General features: G+C 40.6%; 1 protein-coding gene across 1 annotated transcript in view; it reads left to right on the top strand.

The window, feature by feature from the left end:
- Lix1 (limb and CNS expressed 1) overlaps positions 1-24174 on the top strand; it is a 52811-nt gene that overhangs the window by 16876 nt on the left and 11761 nt on the right. Inside the window, exons 2-4 of the mRNA XM_021654954.2 lie at positions 2579-2742; positions 20201-20341; positions 22518-22613. Of these exons, the coding sequence (XP_021510629.1) occupies positions 2579-2742; positions 20201-20341; positions 22518-22613 (401 nt within the window). The remainder of the gene's footprint in view (positions 1-2578; positions 2743-20200; positions 20342-22517; positions 22614-24174) is intronic.

The following is a 24174-nucleotide window of genomic DNA, read 5'->3' as shown; positions in this document are numbered from 1 at the left end:
CCTTCAAATGTGCTCTGAGCTCTCTAGAAATGCAGGTAGACCCCTAGCATAAACCTTAAAGGAAAGCAGACGTCAGCTCACTTTTCCAAGAAACATCAGCAATTGAAGCTGTCTGTGTTGAGTGTGGCAAATGCAGGTACGGGCCAGAGTGACATCTGTTCTGGAGGCAGGGCTGGCAAGGAATTCCTGCGTCAGGCAAAGCTTAGCCAACATGACTCATAAGGTCACTTTTGACTCCACAATTCTATTATCCTTGTTAATTTCCCCAATTTAATTTGCAGTACAGGATAAACAAACCAGCCTAATTTGATCTGGAACCTCTGCAGGCTATCACAGGTCATTTAATCTAAAACACATGGCCCTAGACAGTCCTGTGTTTTCCAAAATCACCTAACAGACCTTCTCTTCAGAAAGACTCCATGTTATTAGTTTTTCACTCATGGCTCTTTCCAGCCTCTTGCTTATTTGACAATTGACTTTTTATTTTCTTTTACATTGGGGTAGAGAGGATATAAAATAGTTTTCTCCTTTCTGAATTTTTCTTCTTAAGTCATATGACTAGTAAGCAGATTAATATTACATTGCTTATATCTTTTTTTTTTTTCACAGTGTGGCTTTCTCTTTTCAAGTTTGAGTCTGAGAAACTGGATACGGGCTATAGCTAATCACAGGCCTGGAAAAATTCTACCAAGCCGAAATGTCAGAGACGGATGGTCAGATTTTAAATTTTGATATTAATATAACTTATAAAATAAATTTGATATACTGCAACCTTGTTAGAATTGGGGTATTAAAACCAGTTGAGTCTCACTCATCAAGAACGTACACATGGGCCTGTCAGATGGCACCAAGCCTGGCAACCTGAGAACCGCATAACAGAAGGAGCGAGCCAGCTTCCCAAAGCTGCTGCCCTCTGACCTTTTTATACAGGTGCCAACACATGTGCGTGCCCACAGACTCTCTCTCTCTGTCTCTCTCTCTCACACACACACTAAATAAAAATGCAACTTACAAAGGAAATTTTAACACACGTGTGTTAAAGTTATATATCTTTTTTTTTCTTTTCTTTTTTTTATTTTTTATTTTATTTTTTTTTATCAGTTACATTTTATTAACTCTGTATCCCAGCCGTGTCCCGATCCCTCATTCCCTCCCAGTCCCTCCCTCCCTCCCTCCCTCATCTCCACCGTGCCCCTTTCCAAGTCCACTGATGGGGGGGACCTCCTCCCCATTCATCTGATCCTGTTTTATCAGGTATCTTCAGGACTGGCTGCAAAGCCCTCCTCTGTGGCCTAACAGGACTGCTCCTCCCTTCGGGGGTGGGGAGACCAAAGAGCCAGTCATCGAGTTCCTGTTAGAAATAGTCCCTGTTCCCCTCACTTTGGGAAACCAATTGGTTACTGAGCTACCACAGGCTACATCTGAGTGGAGGTTCTAGGTTATGTCCATACATGGTCCTTAGTTGAATGTCAGTCTCAGAAAAGACCCTGTGCCCAGATATATTTGGTCCTTGTGGAGCTCCTATCCTTTCCCCATCAGACTAACTCCCCTTCTTTCTTATGATTCCCTGTACTCTGCCAAAGGTTTGGTCATGAGTCTTTGCTTTGAAAACACTGCTAGTTAGAGTCTTTCAGATGCGCTCAGTAGACTCCTGTCATACGTTCAATGCACATCCCATCTGTCTTTCTAAATGAGGATTGATCATCTTACCCCATGTCCGCTCAATTGATTATCTTTTTTAGGTGTATAGATTTCATTATGTTTATCATATCTTATAGGTCTATATAAGTGAGTATATCCCATGTTTGTCTTTCTCCTTCTGGGATATTTCACTCAGAATGATCTTTTCTAGATCCCACCATTTGCCTGCAAATTTCATGATTTCCTCCTTTTTGATTGCTGAGTAGTATTCCATTGTATAAAAATACCACAATTTCTGTACCCATTCCACCGTTGATGGACATCTGGGTTGTTTCCAGGTTCTGGCTATTACAAATAGAGCTGCTATAAACATGGTTGAGCAAGTGTCCTTTTTGTGTACTTGAACAAACTTTGGGTATATACCTAGCAGTGGTATAGCTGGGTCTGTAGGAAGCACTATTCCTATTTGTCTTAGAAAGCGCCAGATAGCTTTCCAGAGTGGTTGTACCAGTTTACATTCCCACCAGCAGTGGAGCAGGGTTCCCCTTTCTCCACAACCTCTCCAGCATGTGTTATCGCTTGAGTTTTTCATCTTGGCCATTCTGATGGGTGTAAGGTGATATCTCAGGGTCGTTTTGATTTGCATTTCCCTGATGGCTAATGAGGATGAGCATTTCTTTAAGTGTTTTTCTGCCATTCGATATTCCTCTGTCGAGAATTCTCTGTTTAGCTCTGTTCCCCATTTTTTAAAAAGTTATATATCTTAACATCCCTTATATACGCTTAACTAAAGCGTCCTCACGGTTGAAAGCAGCTCCGTGACAAGTACGTTCTGTTTAAATGGCCGATGCAGTGTTACAGAATCCAGCCCTGGACACTTGGTTTCTACCCCTGTGTGTCTGCTCTTACAACTGATGTTATTTCTTGTCTTTTGCAGTGAATGTTGTGTCAATGTTGCAAGAATTTTGGGAAAGCAAGCAGCAGCAGAGAGCCACGTGTTCCAGTGAAGGCCTGGTGGTCTATGAGTCAATGCCCTCCTCCGGGCCTCCCTTTGTGAGCTACGTGACTCTCCCTGGAGGGAGCTGCTTTGGCAACTTTCAGGTAAGAGCAGCTAGCCCCTTGTTATCAAATGGTAACTGGGCCGGAGCCAAGTTGCTTCTCACAAAGCAGCTATAAGTCTTTTAGATATAGTAAACCTAAGTCGTATGCTACCACATATACAGGAAAAACCAGTCAAATGCCCCATTTTAAAAAAGAAAGAAGTGATGAATGCTGTGATATGCCCTGATACTTCCCTACAGAAAACAATTTTATAGCATAGCATTCTATTTCCAAGATAGCCGTTGCTTTTTCCTTCAATGAATCTTATTCAAGATTCTGGAATAAAACATACATAGAACTAGAAAACAGTGACAAAGCCTTCAGCTGAAAAGCTGCACTACCGTGGTTTTGTTGTAGTTAAGTATTCATGAGTTTGTCCATACTTGTGGCATATGCCTTTAATCCAGCACTCAGGAGGCAGACACAGGTGGATCTCTATGAGTTCAAAGCCAGCCCGACTTATACAGAGTTTTAGGCCAGCTAAGGCTGCATAAGGAAACCCTGTCTCAAAACTAGCCAACAAAATATTAAAATAAAAATATATAAATCAATGTAATTAGCCTACCTCACACCAAAGCATAGTCCAATAGCAAAGAGTTGAGAGCTGGGCTCAAAGACCTATGCTTTTCCCAGGATCTGCCTCTGTTTACTTGTAACCCCTTGGAAAACTTATTTAACCTTCCGATGTTCCAAGCTGTGAGTTGGAAAATATCTATAGGATTGGCCAGAAGTCACAGAAAGTACATTGTTAGTGTGTTTCGCATGATATGTGTGCTAGACTGCAGGCTTTCCCAATATCATTATCATAATGCTCTCCCATTTGGTTACACCCTTCTCTCTCTGTGCGTAAATGTAGACATATTTCTAAATGTGTCATCTATGCAAAGCATTCGCCTACATTGTAATCAACGTCTGGCTATCCAATGGGTCTCTAGGAAATATCAGGCAGTCTGAGGATATGCTCCATACCCTTAGGAAATCAATGTTAAAAAAAGTTATGGTAATTATGGAGTTATATTTAAGGGTCACTGCAAACACAAGTACGGGAGCTTCTAAAATTACCAGTCCTCTTTATAAGTACTCCTTTATTGCAATAAACCATCCCTCATTCAGGGACTAACAGTGCTGCTTCATTTTTAACATATGGAAAATCATACACAGCCAAGTTTCTTTGAGCCTTGGCAGCTAAGAAGCCAGATTAAAATTTTCAGTGTATGTATTTATCGCGTGTGTGTACAGAACTCAACATTTTTAAAGCTATCACTACACCTGGCATTATTTTTATTTCTACCTAAATTAGCCCTTTGAATTAATTATTTCACTTTATTTTATATCATTGTCTGGTATATCTGCTTTATATTGTCTCAAATCCTTTGTGTAATGAGAGAAGAGGATAATGTTTTTAAGCTTTTAAAGCTTTAAAAATATTACCTGTGTGTGTGTTTGTGTGTGTCTGTGTGTGTGTGTGTTCTCACTGTGCCATGGTGCTTGCGTGAAGGTCAGAGAACAGCTGTTGAAGTCAGGTCTCTCCTTCCATCATGTGGCTCCAGATCAGGTCATCAGTTTTAGTGACAAGCACCTTTACCAGCTGAGCCATCTCACTGGCCCAAAAAAGGTAAAATTTAATAAACAGATTAGCAAACATATGCTGTGTAGATTTTAGAAATTACTGTGGAATTGAAAGCTGAGGTATACGGTTGAAGGTGTCTGAACCAGCTGGGAAAGATAAAGTGTTCTCAGAACAAGGAATGGAGTGGGGAAAGGGACCCCAAGAGAGGAAACCACAAGAACGTTTAGGATGATCAAAGTGTAAGTGTGGAAAGGACTCATGGAAGATGACACTTAGGCACGTGGCCATCCTGTCTTGCAGAGGAGTATAGGTTCTGTGTTAAGTAAAATCAGAATCCTGAATGTGAGCAATATATTCATGGATGGTTTTGAAAGACTGCTCTGATGGCAGCATAAAGATGCTTTAGAACGAAATGAAGTGAAGACCAAGAGCTCCAGGAGGTGTGTGAGCCATGAACATCTGTGCTGTGGAACACCTGGACAATGTGGTTATTAGAGAGTGGGAAAGGACATAAAAACAGCTGGGAGTTGGAAAGGTGGGAATTTGGGATGAAAGCTTGATTTTATCTTTAGCCACTGGCCAAGAAAGACAAGCAAGAGTAGACTCTGGAAATTGTGGGCAGAGTAAGCCTGAGGAGGGAATTCTGCTTAAACGGTGTGTTGAAGATTTTTTTTGTTTTGTTTTGATGTTGCATTTATCCCTTAATCTGTTGTTTTTAACTGTGCTGAATTTATTGAGTGTATAGGTGGCTTTTGGGAAAACTTTAAGGTCACTGACATTGAAACGGATCAAACCATAGCAAACTTGGTTAATAAAACGACAATCGAAAAGATAGTTCATTGAAAAGATAAATAAGAAAGACATCTTTGGAATTCCTGATTAATAAAAAACAAAATAAAAATTTTAAAAAGATATGTGTCTCACTACTTAAGAGACAAGCCATGCACTCATAGGAGTGTAATACAAGCATACTACAAAATATTATTATGTTTAAAAAAACACAAGGGGTCTGTAGAACTGGAAATGTGGTTAAGAGCCGGTACTGCTACTGCAAAGGACTTAAGTTCAATTCCCCGAATCCTCAAGTGGCTCACAATCACCTATAACTCCATCTCAAAGGGATATGATAGCTCTGGCCTCTGAGAGCCCCTACACACACACACACACACACACACACACACACACACACACACACACACCACACACATATACAAACACACACACGTGCACATTAAAAAAATAAATTTAAAACTTTTTAAAACCCACAAAAACATGTAGCATTTTTTTTTTGGCTAGTCAAAAGTATATTATCTTTGTAACTCCTCTCTAAAATAATTTCCAAAGAAAAACCTTGAGTAGGAAGGAAAACTGGTGGTTGCCATTATCTTATTGAAGTCTAAATCCCTCTACAGCAATAAACTATTCAGCTGGTCTAGTTCTCCTCCAGGCTTTATCTCCTGGAATCCCTTTTCTGACACTTGATGTTCTCATCCCACACTCTGATCTCTTCCATTCATCCCCATATTCACACTGTGACCTACGCATCAGTGATTCTGGCCCCCTTCTAGGTCTCCATGGAGACCTAAATGGAGACAAAAATGTTCTCCGTGTATATTCTCTGTATCCTCCGCTGGAAACAATCTACCTCTTCAGATTTCCCAAAGCAGTTACTTGCTTCTCTATTAATGCCTATGCTAAGGTAACCCATGTGTGTGATAAAATAGAAATACCTCAGAGATGGTGTGCTGTTTCACAAAGTAACAGCCTAAAAATTTTGTTGACTCAATACCCAAATTAATGAATAACAAACCCCAAGAATGATGTTATGTTGTTATGCTTGTATGTAATCAATAATCTACAAAGATATCCCACTTAACTTTTCAAGGTGGGGCTACAAAACCTCAGTAACCCTGAAATGAGCCAACACTATCTTGTTTACATCCATGGCTAAAGCACTGAAAGTGGATCAATGTGAAATAATTGATCAAGGACCCCTTCATTCTCTCTGGATTTTATGGTCATGAATAACCAATGATGGCTCAACTTATACCCAGGCCTGCATTATATTTGTTTTTTTTTTTAATTTATTTTCATTTTATGTGCCTTGGTGTATGTCTGTGTGAGGGTGTCATATTCCTCTGGAACTGGAGTTGCAGTGAGCTGCCATGTGGGTGCTGGGATTTGAACCCCAGACCTCTGGCAGAGCAGTCAGTGCTCTTAACCTCTGAGCCATCTCTCCAGCCTGCATTATGTCTATAGTCAATAAATGCACTCATTATAATCTATCTAAAATGGAATACATTTGTCATATAAAGTGTATATAAAGGATATATCTAAAAAGTCTAATGATCTTGTTTCTGTTTTAACTAGCCCTAGACTTATAACTTTCCCTATTGCCTCATAAATTTTGACTCAAATGATAGGACTTCCCATAGGTGATGGATCCAACATCCTCCTTGTGGTCTTAAAATGAAAATAAAAATAAAAATTCTTCAGCAGGGAGGCCTCTGGGTGACTTCTCTGATCATCTCAAGGTCTCTGTTTCCTTATGTTTAAATCATCATAGTTTAAGGTTCTCAGGGGGGTTGTTAACATCTTTGCTTTAAAAGATCCAGAACTTCCTGAATCAAATACATTCTGAACTGTGTTTGGGTGGTTGGCAATCAAATTTAGTCCCTTAACCTGTTTGTCCCTCCAAAATCTGATTGGGGGAAGAAAAATCAGGAAAAAAGAAGAGGAATAAAAATTTCTCTAGAGATGATATCATACACTTTTTCTTTGTCAGTTCAAAACCGATCCTAAGTGGTTGTTTTTGGCTTTTTTGTTTGTTTGTTTTCACCATATAACATTTAACCATGTTTACCAGCAGCTGGCCTGCAAGAGCCTATATGCTTCCTTCTGCTATGCCCTTTCACATAACCAAATGCCACCCCTGTGCATTACAAATCATCTCATGATGGATTATTAATAACAAGACCCTGTGCTGAAACATGGAGAAACCACTATGTCAGAGTAGGCTTCTTGCTGTGCTGTGGACATCATCTTGAGTGGTGCCAAGTTATGGAAAATACTAGAGTATGAGTTGGGTTAAAGAAGTAATCCCTCGGCTTTCAGCAATTTCATGAAAGCTGTAAGAAATTTTACTCATTCATTCTTTAAAATGGTGGTATTCAGAATGGTCTTTCGTTCTCTGGCTAGTCAAAGAGAAGCTGTTCAAGGCTTTGATGGACAAAAACTAACACTTTTTATGCAAAGCGCCTTTCATTGGAGTAAATGGGAAGCTTGTATCCAGGAAGGCTAATTAAGGAATTTTCTTGACACCACAAATCCTCCTTCAATAAGAATCCAAATAAATGGGGGAGGGATGGAGAGAAAGCAAGCACTGTAGTCTTGCCTTTTAGATTAGACCTTCATAAATTAATATACTATAGAAGTGGAAATATGGCATTATTATTAAAACGCTACACAATAAACAAAATAACTGACACAAAAGTTTTCCCAAGTTATACTGGAACACATTGACACTGTTTCTTTTCACCAAATAAAGTATCAAATATTATAAGCATTAAATAGACATTTGTGCATTCTGAGTATAGTTTCATGATGCCATTTGCGGGGAGTGGCCTAGGTCTTCCCTTGCCACACATCAAAACTATGGAAAAACAGCAGCATTTTCCACATTTTACCATAAAAACAAAGTGCCCGCTCATCTTTCAGCCCCTCCTTGTGAATTCAGAAGGAAAGCCACTCATTGGGCCAGCAGCTGGTTTTGTTTCTAAACTAAAAAGGACACGGTAGTACCTTATTTTATATTTTTATTTAAAATTTTGTGATCCATTTTTTTTAATGACATAATGTGGTCTTCTGTGTAGAATTGGCTAGGATAATTTGGAATTAAGGATTCTTACCTTTAGGAAAACATATGTAAATTATGATTAAAGAAAAATGGAAAACATTGATGTGATAGTTTGATACGTTTGAAACGTAGGATGTTTAACTTATTATGTTATATCTTTCTTAACTATTTGGATGATACTGTTAAGTTTTTCATAGAAAATATGCATAGGTGTTCAATGCTACAGTGTGATTGTTAGACTACTTGTATAATGGCAGTTTCGTGAGGTTGAAAACATTCGGTATCTCTGCCCACAGATTCTTGATTGACTCCCTTGACCCATGTTTAACTCATATCCGCTGTTGTGCAATGGGCTGTACAGTAGGAAGCCAAAGTGAGAACACTCAGAGCAGACTTGTTAGTGTAAGGCTCTTTCTCTTCATTTAATGGACTTTAATTATTTTGCTTCTCTGCTTTTCAAAGTCATTTTTTATGAAACTACCTAGAAAAACTGCTTTTTGTTGTGTGGTTTTTCAAGACAGGGTTGATCTGTGCAGCCTTGGATATTCTGTACTTGCTTTGTAGACCAGGCTGGCCTCGAACTCACAGCAATCCACCTGCCTCTGCCTCCCTGAATGCTGGGATGAAAGGCATGTGCCCCCGCGCCCAGCTAGGAAAACTACTATTAAAAGGATTGTACTGAATACAAGGAAAATAGGAGTGTGGAATGCTGTGTGGAATTTTTTACTTAAGGTGATAAGCACACTTCACCTGTATAATCAGACACAGAAACACGTCTTCTATTTACATGAATTGCATGAGTCTTCTCAAAATCCAAGAAAGTAAAGGTATATGTGAATCACAGTAAAATCAGTTTATAAAACTGAGGTTTTCCCCATGACTGAGAGGATATTTGTTCAACTCACACTCTCTACACAGAACTGCAGTGCTTTTTTGCTAGTAATAAAATAAGCCCTCCCCTTAACACTCCATTCTCCAAATAGAAGTGAAGTTCCTCCCATAAAATGAGACCATTGTCCAGGATCGATGCTGCTTTAATCCTAAATATTTCTGTCTGAAGCAATCCTTGGTGTTTTCCTGCCTTAAGTACTAGGCTTAGATGCGCCACACACCGTGCAGTATAACAAGTCCTTAAGGAGGTATTTCCTGGTGGAAATCCGCACATAAAAACATCCTGTCATAACTAACGGAAGGCCTGTCAACTAATCCTCAGACTTTAACGACTTGCATACAACTTGGAAGTGTGTATTATTTTAATAAGACCCTTTATTCCTTAGCCTTCTTCCTTGATTCTAATCTGGTACTTTTCTTATTAAACAAAGTGAATAGAGAAATGTCTGACCCTCCAGAGAGAACAGTAGCATATAGAGAAAGCAAAGCTTATAGAAGGCCCCACGGTAAAACAAGGATGTCAGGATATCTCCACAGGAGTCTTACAGCCCTTGTCATACACTGTAGGCACATAAAAGTCTTACTAAGCTACTGAGCAGGGAAGATTGTCTTTTTCTCCAGGACTTCTTCATATCCCTCTCATGTAATCCATTTACACCAAAGCTACTATAATAAATAAGATTTTTTTCTTTTTTTCTGGGAGGCAGAGGCACAGGGATCTTTGTGAATTCAAGGCCAGCCTGGTCTACAAAGTGAGTATAGGACAGCCAAGACAGAGAAACCCTGTCTTGAAAAACAAACAGACAAAAAGCCATTTTTTAAAAATAATTATTTTTTATGTACATGTTTGTGTGTATGTCTGTGTGAAGGGACGCCATGGGTGTGCAGGTACACTCTGAGGTCAGAGGCAGGTGTTGGAAGCGGAGTTACAGATGGTTGTGAGCCATCTGATGGCAGGGATGGGAACCAAACATGGGTCCTCTGGAAGAGTAGTGAGCATCCTTAACTGCTGGGCCATCCTTCTCTTTAGCTTCCTAATAAGCCAAAAAAATTGAGCTTTGATTAATTCTTCTTGTCTTCACCTTAACTCGGAAAAAAAGATGAAGAGAGAGAGGAAAGAAAAAAAGGAAGAAAGGATGGGAGAGAGGGAAGGAGAAAGGGAGGGAGGGAGGGAGAGAGAGAGAAAAGGAGGGAGGAAACGAATCCTAAAGGAACACAATACAATTTAGAGTTATAATGGCTACCAGGGACTGGTCTAGGTACATGTGTCGGATAGCGTTTCAAGCAGAGGCAAATGAGGAGGGGGCAGGTGGTTTACATTACGAAAATAACATTTTGACCCACCATATGCCTAAAATATTCCTCTAAGTTGACAGGAATTTGTGAATTTTTCTTGAGTACTGGACTCTCAAACCGGTCCCCTCCCCCACATCTGGCAAAAACCCTGTTCTTAGTATACACAGAGCTCTGAATTGTTCTACATGCTTGCCTCCAGCCTGACCTGCAGAGATGACCTGAGTGGTGGAGGCTCAAAGATTGCCCCTTTCCCATTATCGTCTGGAAAGGGCAGATGCTAATACACCCACATCCAAACATATTGGCACACATGCAAATGTTCATGCTCTGGCCATGGAGGTCAAAGCAGTAAAAAACTGAAAGAAGCAGGGCCTGGCTTGTGGAATTCTTTTTGTCGAAGGCTTGCTCACTGTCATGATGAAACTGAGGTGTTGGTGACACTGACCAGAGCCCACAGGCCACGCACACAAACTCTTCAAGTTACTTGCAGAAACTTGGACTACAAGTTGCAAAGCCACAATGTTTTCAACCACTTGAAAGACAGACATTACAACATTTAAGATTAGAACAAACATTCTCACCTCTCACAGTCAGTTTATTTTGTCATTTGCAAAAATCTTACTGTGGGAGAATCCCTTGGGTACAATGTACTGTTGAGTGAGAGTCCTGCCTAAACACTGATCTGTCCTCAACCCCAGCAAAAATGCATCTTTAACTTGAATTCTCATGATCTTAGGGTCTGTAATACTTGCTGACATATTACAGTTATTCAAAAACTTCAGCTGCCATCCATAGTCACTAAGTCGAGAGTACGTAGTTCGGCTCTATAGATTTCTTAGTCTTTAAAGCACATGGATGAATAAGTTTTAAAAGTTAGGTCCTTTATCTCGGTATCTTTCCACATGTTTTCCAACAGAACCTACCATACACAGGATATATGTTCAATAAAACCTTGGGTATGAAAATGGTGACTCACCACGTGCACCCTGCTTATTTTCTAAAACAAGTTATGGATGAAAAATAATCCATTGATACATACTATGAAAGTTACTCTTCATTCTGAATTGTTTCAAAATGACAAGAAGACGTTCTATAAGGAAAATGCCTATAAACAGTTTTTAAGTGTTTTATAAATTATTTAAAAAATGACACTAATTTCTTGTTAGCCATTTACACTTAAAATTTGCCTGTCATTCCCAAACATTATTAGTTATTTTAAAAACTTCTTTGTTATTAAAAAAAAAAACAAACATGACTAGCTATCATTTGATTTATGAACAACCTACAAACTAATCTTTTTTAAAACTTTTTCCTTTTTATTTTTTTATTTATTACAATTTATTCACTTTGTATCCCAGCTGTATCTCATTCCCCAACCCCTCTCTTCCTCCCTCTTCTCCTCCCATGCCCCTCCCCCAGTCCACTGATAGGAGAGGTCCTCTTCCCCTTCCATCTGACCCTAGCTTATCAGGTCTCATAAGGACTGGCTGCATTGTTTTCCTCTGTGGCCTGGTAAGGCTGTTCCCCCCTCAGGGGGAGGTGATCAAAGAGCCAGCCACTGAGTTCATATCTGAGACAGTCTCTGTTCCCCTCACTAGGAAACCCACTTGGAGACTCAGCTGCCATGGGCTACATCTGTGCAGGGGTTCTAGGTTATCTCCATGCATGGTTCTTGGTTGGAGTATTAGTCTCAAAAAAGACCCCTGTGCCCAGATTTTTTGGCACTGTTGTTCTTCTTGTGGCTCCTGTCCCCTCCAGGTCTTTCTATCCCCACTACTTTCATAAGATTCCCTGCACTCTGCCCAAAGTTTGGTTATGAGCCACAGCATCTGCTTTGATACCCTGTTGTATAGAGTCTTTCAGAGGCCCTCTGTGGCTGGCTCCTGTCCTGTTCCCAGTTTTCTCCCTCTTCCACTGTCCATCCCATTTACCTTTCTGAATGAGGATTGAGCATCATATTGCTTAGCTTCTTTAGGTATATAGATTTTAGTATGTTTATCCTATATGTCTAATATCCACTTATAAGTGAGTATATACCATGTGTGTATGCTTCTGAGATACCTCACTCAGGATGATCTTTTCTAGATGCCACCATTTGCCTGCAAATTTCATGATTTCCTTGTTTTTAATTGCTGAGTAGTATTCCATTGTGTAAAGGTACTGTAATTTCTGTATCCGTTCCTCAGTTGAGGGACATTTGGGTTGTTTCCAGAATCTGACTATTACAAATAAAGCTGCTACAAACATGGTTAAGCAAATGTCCTTGTTGTATACTTGACCATATTTTGGATATATGCCTAGGAGATGTATAGCTGGATCTTGAGGTAGTACTATTCCTAATTTTCTGAGAAAGCGCCAGGTTGATTTCCAAAGCCACAAATTAATCTTAATTGTATGTTGACATTGTGTTGCTTAACACAGAAGAAATAAACACTGCTGAGAAGAAAAGCAGAACATCAAAGTAATTTAGAAAAGAACAGCAACTTTTAGAAGGGCTATCAAAGAACTTTTAACCTGGATATAGCTTTGATTGATTCTTACGCAGAAACACTTCCTCCACTGAGAAATTAACATTGCTCTATGTTCACAAAGGAGGATTTAATATGAAGACAAGAAAGCTTCTTCTGCATAGGATGACTGAAAGCGTAATGTCAACATACTGTACTTGGAATCTTACACTGCTTTTCTTAAGTGAAGTTCATGAAATATTGTAAGTCTCAGGCTTTAAAAAACCTGATTCTGCCTTTGTCAGTTAGAAATGAAATAGGCAGAAACAGGCAGACATAGCATTCTTCTAAGAATGAGACTTCAGAATCACCTGGAAGGCTTATTAAAATGTGTATCTGGGAGCTGGGGAGCTGGGACGGTTGATAAAGTGTTTGCTATATAAACATAAGGGTAAAAGTTTGATCCCCAGGACCCACATAAAAAACCCCAGCTTGGAAACATGAGCCTATGAGCCCAGCACTGGGCCCTCGAGCTTGCTGGCCAGCCAATCTAACTAACTGGTCATGAGTTCATTGAAAGATCCTGTCCCCAAAAAAATAAGATGGAAGGCAAGCCAGCAAGATGGCTCAACAGGTAAAACTGCTTGCCTGACGTTGAATCTCTAGGACCCATTATAGAAGGAAAGAACCAACTCCCCAAATTTTCGGCTTACTTCTAGACTCATTCTCCCAAAGATGGTCCTCCAGGTGTGTTCCATAGTACACATGTGCCTGAAATTTGTGCCTCCTACCCCGGACATATACATGCATACTGTTCCCTGTGACTCACCCATCTAAAGTTATTTTGACTCAATCCGTTTAGAACCTGAAAATATACATATTTAACAGCTTGCCAGCTAAGCAACGTAAACATTAAAGGTTTTGTTGTACTGAACTTGAGTTTTAGGGTAGGTTCAGTGGGGCTCTTCATTGAGTCATCTGTGGGCTCTGAAGACTAGCTGATGATCTAAACTCCAAAATAAAATACAAAGCCAAAAGCTTTGGGGAAAATTTCTTATCCAGTAGAATTTGTAAACTTTAATGAAAATGACTTTTACTCTTGAAGATTACCAAACACTTCTTAAAACTGTTGATCAATACTCATATTCTACACAGCACTTAACTAACCACATAGTATCTGTGAGAGTTTGTCCAGCAGAGACAAAATGATTCATATTCTCTGATCATATCATCGCTGAGCCTTCTATCTCTGCCCTTCCTCTGCAGTTTAGAAAAGCAGAAAATAGGAAAAAAGACATTAAGGTGACCATCAGCACATTGCCCTCTCCAATAAGCTAGATTTGTGTTACAATGTACTGCATTTTCTTTCTCTATTTCCTCTTCCTCTCCTTCTCTTCCTTCTCCTTTTCCTCTTCTTCCTCCTCTTCCTCTTTCTCTTCTTTTTTTAGTAAAGTCAAGTTTGGAATCTTCTGTCAAAGATATACCAATGGAATATCAAGCAAGAAGTCTGTCTGGAGTGCTATATGGGTTTAAGGAATAGTGTATAAATTTGGGCTAGTCTTAGATAAATTTGGATTAGCCTTCCTGTGAAGTACAAAATAACCTACTGGTCAGACATACTTGAGGGAGAATCTTTGTTTACTTTTTAAGTCACATGACCTTGGGATGCATAACCTTTGCAAAATAAGAGTAATAATAAAACCAACCTCATAGGATAGTTGTAATAACTAGACATGATATTAACCATAAAAATGCTTAGCGCAGTTCCTAAACACTCAGGGTCAACTATAAGATCGCTGCTCTTGAGTTCTCTCCAAGAGTAGTAGGCTAAGAAAATACTTATTATCTCACACAAGCAAAGCCTCTGCAATGGCTATCTTTTGCTGCATAAAAAGCTACCTCAAAACTTACAAACATATTCAGGACCCTGGAATCCATTTATCTGGGTATTTCTGGCTGACTGTCTGCTGGAGGTAACAGTCAGGCTGTTAGATGAGAGGCTGTCATCTGAAGACTGGATTGGGTCCCCTTCCAGACTACTGACAAAAGGTGGTTTTTCTTGGCCACGTGTGCCTTTCCATAGGGCTGCTCACATATATCATCTCATTTTTACTGACACAGGTAATCAGGGAAAACACAAACAGGACCAGGTTGGAAGCCACAGGGTTTTGTTTTTTTTTTTTGTTTGTTTTGTTTTTTTAATGAACCAATATTAGAAAAGTACAGTCACTTCTGCCATGTTCCATTGACTAATACTGGGGTGAAGATATGAATGCTGGGAAAAGGGGTGGATCCCTGAGGGTATGTTTTAGCCTACCATTGCTTTTCAATAACTTTCCTAGGCAAGGCCACATTCTGTGGGGTTTGTTGTTTGTTTTGTTGTTTTGTTTTGTTTGTGGAGGGGGAGGGTTATCAGGGTGAAGAGTTTCTGTTTGTTTTTACTTTAGTTTTAGAAGGCATTAATGATTATAATGGTTTACAATCAACCAACAAATAAAAGGCAGCTGAGCAGCAAAACAAGAAGCCGAGTGGGGTCTGCAGGCCACTCACAAAGCATCTGCTTTTACATGCTTCAGAAGTCCACAGCTGACTTAGCTGAAGATCTTGACTGTTGCATATTCAAACTCAGAACTTTCACAGAGTGCAAAAGATGGAAGCTGTCTCTCTGTGTTAACAAGTAAGAATGGTCGGCAACATAAGGTACAGTTTACAGATCTGTATTTATGATGAGGTCTGGAGGGAAAGTAGCAAGAATATAAACCATACAGGGAAATCTAATTCTAGTAGAAAGCTGCTTTGAAATAACGTCATACTTCATTTAATCCCCATCTGATGTCCTTGATAACCAGGTTGGAAAACAATAACCTTCCCCCTCCCCACCAAGTTACTTGCCATATTTTATTTTCTTCCAATAGTTCCCACTGCTTGGTGGTGATTCTGAAAGTGCCTGTTCTTACAGGAGCACCCAGACTGTGATGTTGACACCCCAAACAGACTGCCATTGAGTAACTCACTTTCCCAAGAGCAAATTCTTATGGGTGAAAGGTTCTTACAGCTCTCCAAAGCAAAACAGGCGGGGGTTCCTGGCTTCGATTTGCAGTGTCAAAAGAGAGCAGCTAACATTATAGACATTCTAAAATAGTTGTCTCTCAGAAATATAAAAAATAGGAAGACAAGTTTTTTTTTTTGATGGCTCAGAACTGATTTTATTTTATGTACTTATTAACAAGTACACTTTCTCCCCATTGGAAGAGAAAAAAAAAAGTATGCCAAAACAATAAAATAAGTAAAGACAGGTATCTGATTTCACTTCCTGATATTAGCTGAGTCTCCCACCTTCTTTTTCCATGCTTCCCTGGTAAAGGCTCTGTCTGTTGCCTGCCTGCCTGCCTGCCTGTACTTTGATCTGTGAGGCAGTACCATAAGGCTGTAAATGTTCATGCTGCCTTTGATCTAGTACTTAGTGGCTCTTACTTAAATAGATAGCGTCTTTTAAGTATGTAGTGTTTACTCCATCTCTCTCTCTCCCTCGCTCTGAATGTTGGCTTAAATTTCTATTATTTAGACAGAAAGATGTTTCTTGAGAGTGCTCTGATCTGAATTTTATTTCCTAAATTCTAAAATCCCAAAGCTCTGTTGTAGATTTTGTAAAGCCAAATTGCTATTAAAATGAACTGCTGTTACAGTTGCTTAATATTGGCAAAACCTTTGCTTTTTAATGGGGAGCTGACTTTTCAAAGAATAGTAAACATATCCTATACGTTGGCAAAAATGCTCATACCAGAGTCTAAACATAATAGCCACTTACCCTTATGAATTTTAGCCCAGGCTTAAAACATTTTAATATTGCTGGATTATAATACCACATAAAGTATATAGGAATGGTACTTTTTAAAAATAAGTATATATATATATATTATTTATTCTTGAAAGAATTTCTTGTGCATTTTATCAGGTGTTTTATTGATTTGTTACTGAGTGTCCTATATTTCGGCCTGTTATTCATGCAGTAAATCATAATAAGGCAGGGATGCAAAGAAAATTACATCACAATTACATAATAGGGTAGGGACACAAAGAAAGCTATGTAACAATCCAGGCATTCAGGTAGGAGACAGCAGGCAAAGGCCAGCAAACAACTATGGTGCAGTAAGGTCAGTGCCTTCAGCCTGGCCTGAGCGTGGTAGGCAGAGCTTCCTGAAAGAAGGCAGCATTTAGGCATCACTGAAGGAAAACTGACTCAGACCTTATGGTCCTGTACATTCCTAGCCAAATCTACAGCACAAAATAAAGCTACCTATTCAGAAACTGTCTGATTTAATACAAGCAGCCTAGATCTTGGAAGATGTGTAAAGTTTGGAAGGCTTTCTGCCTAAAGCTATAGCAAAAACCTCCTTGCCTGTCACCGAACACTAAAGAGACCACCCCTCCACCCCTCCACACAATTTTTTTTTTACATACATTTTAGAGCTTCAGCTCTGTTCATTTAAAGGTGTGTTGGTCATTTCCCTTCCCTATACCAAATATCTGAGAGAATCTACTTTAAGAGAGTAAAAGTTCATTTGCTTATTGGTCTCAAAGGTCTATACAGTCTCAGAAAGTCCATGGTCAATTGGCTCTTCTGTGTTGGGGCCTGTAGTGAATCAGAACATCAGAGCAGAGAGCATACATGTTTGGCAATCAGAAGGCAAAAAGAGAAAGAAGTGCTGGGGTCCCAATATTTTCTTCTGGGGCATGACTTAACTTTCTCTTCCACAAGGCTCCATTTCCTAAAGTTTCCACCATCTTACAATATCACCATAAGCTGGAAGCTTTAAACTTTCTTCCTCCTTCCCTCCCTCCTTCTCTTCTTCTTGAGAGACCAAAAGATTAAAAATCAGCAGCTATTATTTGTATTTAAGGCCTGAACTAGGTGGCTGGAAAGTTCTAGTAGTGCCCTGACAGGAAGAACCTGCTTTACTGCATTCCTTCCCCACTCACCAGAGATGCAGTTGCTAGGAAACTGGCCTATTCCCCTAGGGAGGAACACCAGATCAACAATGGTTTGGGGACCTTCCTATAGCCAATCAATTCAAAATGCAGCATTTTGACCAATAGATGCTTGCCAGGCAGGAATCGCCCCTGCCTTGGGCATGCTGGGAGGGACCAGAATCTTTAAATCACCCAACTAACCTGAGTTGGGGCTCTCAAGGCTCTCACCTCTTTGGCGGTGGGGGGTGGGGGGTGGGGGTGGGGGTGGGGAGGGTGTGAGCCCAAGCTGCAGCTTGTAATTTGTAATAAAAGATCCTCATGTGGTTTGCAATGGACTCGGCTCCTGGTGGTGGTCTTTTGGGGTATCGTGATTCGGGCACAACATTCTCTCTCTTTTTCCCTCTCTCTCTCTCTCTCTCTCTCTCTCTCTCTCTCTCTCACACACACACACACACACACACACAATCTTGCCCCGTTGTTTTAAAAGTTCTTGTAATTGCTACCTTCTCCGCGCCCTGACTGTACACAAGCATCTCAAAACACTGATTCTGGCTTCGACGCTGTAAAGACTGTTGAAGAAGTTTACAGCTATCCAAGCCCAAAAGTTTGGACAGGGGTCTAAATAATTGATCCGTTGTTACCTACAAGATTGTTACACTATAACATCCCTACTATTTGGAAGGTTTGGAGAAGAGGAGTCTGATCTTAAGCATTCAGATTGCGTTTGTGGAAGGGGAAGGAGAGACAGAGCTCTAAATGATACAAGGGTTTAAGTGCCTGGGGACAGGGCAGAAAGGTTATACAGGGTAGAGTGGCGAAAGCACACGGAGGCATTTGGGGGTTTTGTGTTGGGGGAATAGAAAATCTGTGACTGTAAAACTGAAAAATGAAGTGTGTCCATTGGTACTTTCCCTCTCCTTACACACCAGGCATCGTTGTTTCTGAAAGCCTCACATATTAGGTAGTAGAAGCTGTGCATGAGGGAAATGGCCACCAAAGCTCAGGTGGACTAGCTCTTACAAGCCCAGGTTGCCTGGGCTTTGTCCTGGGTCTGAGCTTTTCCTCATGAGACTAGTTTCCCACTAGAAACCTTGGTGTCTATAGCTCAGTGCTCACAGGAGTCTCTTGGAGAATGGTCATCACACCTTGAAATCTCTAATGATCACACTCTAGTTGTCAAAGGGCTTCTGCCTCTATCTGAACACCAAAACTCTGCACCAAAAGAGAACCTGAAGAATGGGAACTTTTAAGTATTAGAAAAAGAGACATAGTGTTAGGAAACGTGCATGGAAACGTGCGCCTGTGGAGGTTACACGCGGGTCCACAAATCACACCACGAGATCGGTTCCACGTGGGAGGTTTATTAGGGGAAGGGGGTGAGGGAGAGAGGGAGGGAGAGAGAGAGAGAGAGGAGAGTCAGAGAGCGGAAGAGGAAGAAGAGAGAGAGAGAGAGGGGAGGGCTCCAGTTCTCTTATAGGGTGATCCAGGGCATGCGCAGATAATTCCAGGTGGTCAGGGTGTCTTCACAAATGCCTGATAACCGGTCTATTAGGTCCCTTGGGGGCTGGCCATAGAAGTGCCTGCTTACTGGTCCCAACACATAGAGGAAAGAATGAAAGAAAGACATACAGGCAAGCTCATTTGAACAAGGGAAGCAGGCTAGGGGGACGGAGACTAATACTACATTGGAAGCACTGGAAAAATATCTTACAGTATTGGGATTCAAACCCAGACCCTTGTGCATACTAAGCACATACTCTACAACTAAGCTAAAGCCCCACACTCCCTCGCTAGCCTAGGTTAGCATTAAAATCATTACCTTCCTGCTTCAGCCTTTAAACTGCTGAGATTTCAGGGGGTCGTCATTGTGCCAAACTTGGAAGAAAAAAAAAACACCAAACAACTGAAAGAGTTACTGAGCACAGATTCTCTGTGGCCCCCTAACTCTGGGAAAGCCAAATGTTTTTTATTCCCACCCAAACTATACGAGGAAAATGTAAAGGGGAATCCTCAAGAAAATCAGGGACTATTTCTAGAAGCAAAGGTGGGGAACTAATGCTGGAAAAGTTAAAAGCAGTAGTAGACAACAGTACCCTTGCACTAACTTACACATTCTGACCAATGTCATGATGTAAAATGTATATGACATGTATGGAGCATGGCAATGTGTCCTGTACCATGATCATGCTTGGTACCTTCTCCATCTCAAGTAATCAGTTTCAGCTTCAACCCTGTTATTTTACACTGAGGCACAGAGAAAATAATCAGTTCAGTGTCTTACAGCGAAGAGTTGAACACCACCAGTCTGAGTCCAGAGCCCGTGTAAATGCGTAAGAGGGAAAGGGCCGCGGTCCGCTGCTGCAGCAGTGTTGAAATGGTAAGATGCCGGCTTCTGTAATAACTGCCTCTTTCTCCTTCCTTCCCAAGTGCTGCTTAAGCAGAGCTGAGGCCAGGCGGGATGCCGCTAAGGTGGCACTCATCAACTCTCTCTTCAACGAGTTGCCCTCCCGAAGGATCACCAAGGAGTTCATCATGAAGAGTGTTCAGGAAGCAGTAGCCTCCACCAGAGTGAGTACTAACGGGGGGCACGAGGGGGCCTCTAGGAGAACATGAGGACATTCGAATCTTGGGCAATACTGAAGTAAGCAAATCATGTGCAAGTTAAAATTTTGCCCATTGACTCATTAATGAGCAAAAAAGTAGATCCTTAGTTTGGAAGTCAGGAAGGTGTAGCTGGCTCCCCATTGGGCATCTTGCCAATACTTAATCCCAGGATCAAAACCAGTCAAGTTTCAGACTGAGGAAGCTCACGTGATCATATGATTCCAGTGTGTGCTTTTTGAAGAGTATAGATTTTTCTTAGGGTCCAAGAATATATACAATTGAAGAATGATTTATAATCTACTGATAAGCTAGTTCTAATTTCCCCAAATGCTGATTATTTGAAGTCCTTACTGTAAATATTAATTCTCCATCCAGCGTGCAGCCTTCCAGTTCATAATGTTGTGGACCACTTAGGCAGCTCTGTATGTTAGAACAATCGTGGTTCCTAGCCATTTACATATTCCAGTAAGCTCTGAAACTTTCTGTGATCGATACAATTAAATGCTTTGAGAGAAAAATGAAAACAGCAAAATGTTGTCTTAGAAATTTAAAGAGGGAAAAATTTCAGCAACCCAGGGCTGGATAGTCACTTGTCCAATAAGTGGCTGAGAGTTCCTGCTCAGTGCCATCAAGTGTAAGGCACAGAGGAAACCTGGGCCCACCTACAGCAGATGCTTTTCTGTGTGTGCTCAAGGGCAGGAGTTTGAATCAGAGAAGAGCAAACTTTGTCACTTTTCTTCTGTTCCTCTTCCCCTCTGCCTTCCTCTACCCCTCTCTCTCTCTCTCTCTCTCTCTCTCTTAGACAGGGTCTTGCTAAGTAGTCCTGGCTGTCCTGGAACTCACTATAGACTAGGTTGGCCTTGAATGCACAGAAATCCACCTGCTTCTGCCTCCTGCGTGCTGGGATTATTGGCTATTGTGCGCCCCCCCCCTTTTGCCCCCTGAGCTGAACGGACAGGCTTTGTCTTTACAGAGCAGCTGCTGCTGAAGAAGATAATCAGACTGTTGGGGACCCTTCCCCTTTATAAATGCTCTTATCACTTAGAGAAGAGATGGGGCAGCAGGACAGTAGGCTTTGTAGCCTGGCTAGGAGAAAGTGGAGAGTTCTGCACTCTATCTGGTTTGAAGATAAAAGGAAGCCTTTATTTTTTCTGGCCCTGTAAATTTCAAGTGCCTTTGAGGAAGAGAAGTTAGGAAAATAATGCCTGATTTATATACATGTGGAATTTACTTAGGAGCAGGAAAGGGCTCTCAATGTAAATGTAATTTATCATTTTTCATGGAAATTTCTAAAGAGAGAGAATATATATGGCTTGCAGGCTTCTGGATGGATTTCCCCTAGGATATGTAAAAGGCCAACATAAATATTTCAGGAGCAGTGTGTTAGTGTTATGGCATTCAAAGCTATACATTTGCTGCTGTCTGATGCTGACAGCTGTTTGCTCAATCTCACAATGTGGCTATTGCCTACCATCCTGGGACTCCGAGGCCGCGGGATATTGGAGGAGGCCCGAAGGCCACTCCAGAGCTTGCTGAAGGAGGCCCGAAGGCCATTCCAGAGCTTGTGTGTGCTGCCTAGCACTGTTTCCTACAACCAAGCTGAAGGGGGATTTCATTTCTACCCGTCACCTACGCTGCTTCTTAAAGATTAAGTTGTCTGGGAGTAAAGTATATAAACCAACACCCATATTGCCAAGAGCAGCTTATTATGAACACTTCCCTTTAAGAGCCACTGTGGGAAGAAAGGCCCGGGTCGCACAACTGCATAGTTGTTTCTACTTCTATTATACAGTCTTGCCTGGTTATCACTGAAATCAGGGTGAGGTCAATGTTGCAAAATTTCAGTTGTGGAGAGCAGACACACAAGTTATTAATAGACCACTGACAAGAAATGCTTTAAAATTATAGGAATTCCTGCTTTGGGATTATTATTCTATTAGCAGTTACACAATCTAGCGTGGCAAAAGCCACATTCAAGCTGATTATAAGACATTCTTTACTTGAGTCGTGGTGAGATTAAGTATCTTATCTAAGGGCAACTGTCTATCGGCACCATTAGACCAACAGGATTAGGTCTGAATAATTCAAAGAAGGGAAGGGATTATTGGTGATAGTGTCTTTGCTTGCTTTCCTTCCTAAGGGCACTTTAGATGACGCGGATGACCCCAGCACAAGCGTGGGAGCCTATCACTACATGCTGGAATCAAACCTGGGGAAGACGATGCTGGAATTCCAGGTGCCTCATTCCCGGCCACTCGTTTGTTTGATGATCCAATGCAGAAGCTTAGGAGATGCAGTTCTTTTCACTTTATTTCTTTCTTTCTTTATTTTTAATAATGTGTGTGTGTGTGTGTGTGTGTGCGTCTGTGTGTCTGTGTGTCTGTGTGTGTACGTAAGCTCGGTGCCTATGGAGGGCAGAGCATCAAATCTCCCTGGAGCTGGAATTATAGGACACACACCCAGCAAGTGAGCCATTTCTCCAGCCCCAAAACATGCAAATCTTATCCTTAGCACTAACATCTTCTGTTTCAACAATCTGCTTTAAAATAAAAAATAAAAAAAAAAACTTTTAGAATCCAGCATGGTGACTGCATCTTATCCACATTCACTAACCCAAATCAAATATCAGTCACGGTGTACTGCTCTCAAGAAGCTCCCTGCCTAAAAACTTCAGAGCCTCTCTCTTACAACAGAAAAAGAGAAATATAAAGAATCTATATATATTTTTTTCAAAAGAAAAGTAACCCAAACCATAGAAGACAAAGTGGGGGAAAGAGAATGGCACAGGAGAAAAGATACAGCTAAAACCATAGACCTACATATGCCATCTGTTACTTTACATCTCTTAGGAACAGGTGAATAACGCCTGTTTTACAACCCAGTAGCACATTGCCAGCTCTTCAGGACTAAGACCTCCTTTAAACAAAAGAAAACAATTAAAAATATTGCTGTGATGATCTCTTTCTAATTTCCAGAAGTCACAGATAAGGGTTTCCATAGGAGTACTTTCAAAAGTATTACTTGAGTTCTGACATTGAACAAGATGTGCCGCTTCCTCCTATCAGGGAAGCCAACATTAGCAACATGTCCCCCGCATCTGTCAAGCAGCAACAGCTGAGAAACTCTGTCGCTTAGCGCACACAATCCTCAGTTTATGATTTCCCACTTCTATGTTGGCATGAAGACAACACCGCTCCTTGTCTCTTCAGTGTAGTGCTCAATAAATCACGGAAGATATTTAACACTTTATTATAAACTTTGCCTAACTGCAAGCCAATGTATGTGTTTTGAGCATGTTGAGGTATACTCTTCTAGGCTAAGAGGTTCACCAGGTTAGATGTACTATATACATTTTTTGGCTTACCAATTTTTTTCTAATTACAGTTACCTTATTGTACCTATATTTATAAAATGAAAAATTACATCAATAACAACATTATTAGTATGTGATTCTTATTTGATATTTTTGGGGGCATAATACTGAGCATCTGACAATTATTATTATTATTACCCTTACGACAGCCAAATAAAGTACTTGTTTTTACCCCTTGTTATTATCCAAGGAAGATTATCTTCACTTAACAAATGGCTGAGCTCCAGGCTTCAGACCCATGCAAGGGAATCTCTTTCCTTTTCTCACACATCTGATTTTCATATACTGGTCTGGGCAGATGAGAGTTCAGTAGCGATTTGGCAGGAAATATATGCCCCTCTAAACAGCTAAGCTTGAATGAATGCATATATCCAACAACAGAGACTACTAGCCAAAATTAATATGTAATAGAGCCTTACCCCCA

The sequence above is a fragment of the Meriones unguiculatus genome, chromosome 20 (assembly GCF_030254825.1).
Source record: "Meriones unguiculatus strain TT.TT164.6M chromosome 20, Bangor_MerUng_6.1, whole genome shotgun sequence".
NCBI lineage: Eukaryota > Metazoa > Chordata > Mammalia > Rodentia > Muridae > Meriones > Meriones unguiculatus.
The sequence above is the reverse complement of the archived record's forward strand: the minus strand, read 5'-3'. Positions and strand labels throughout refer to the sequence as shown.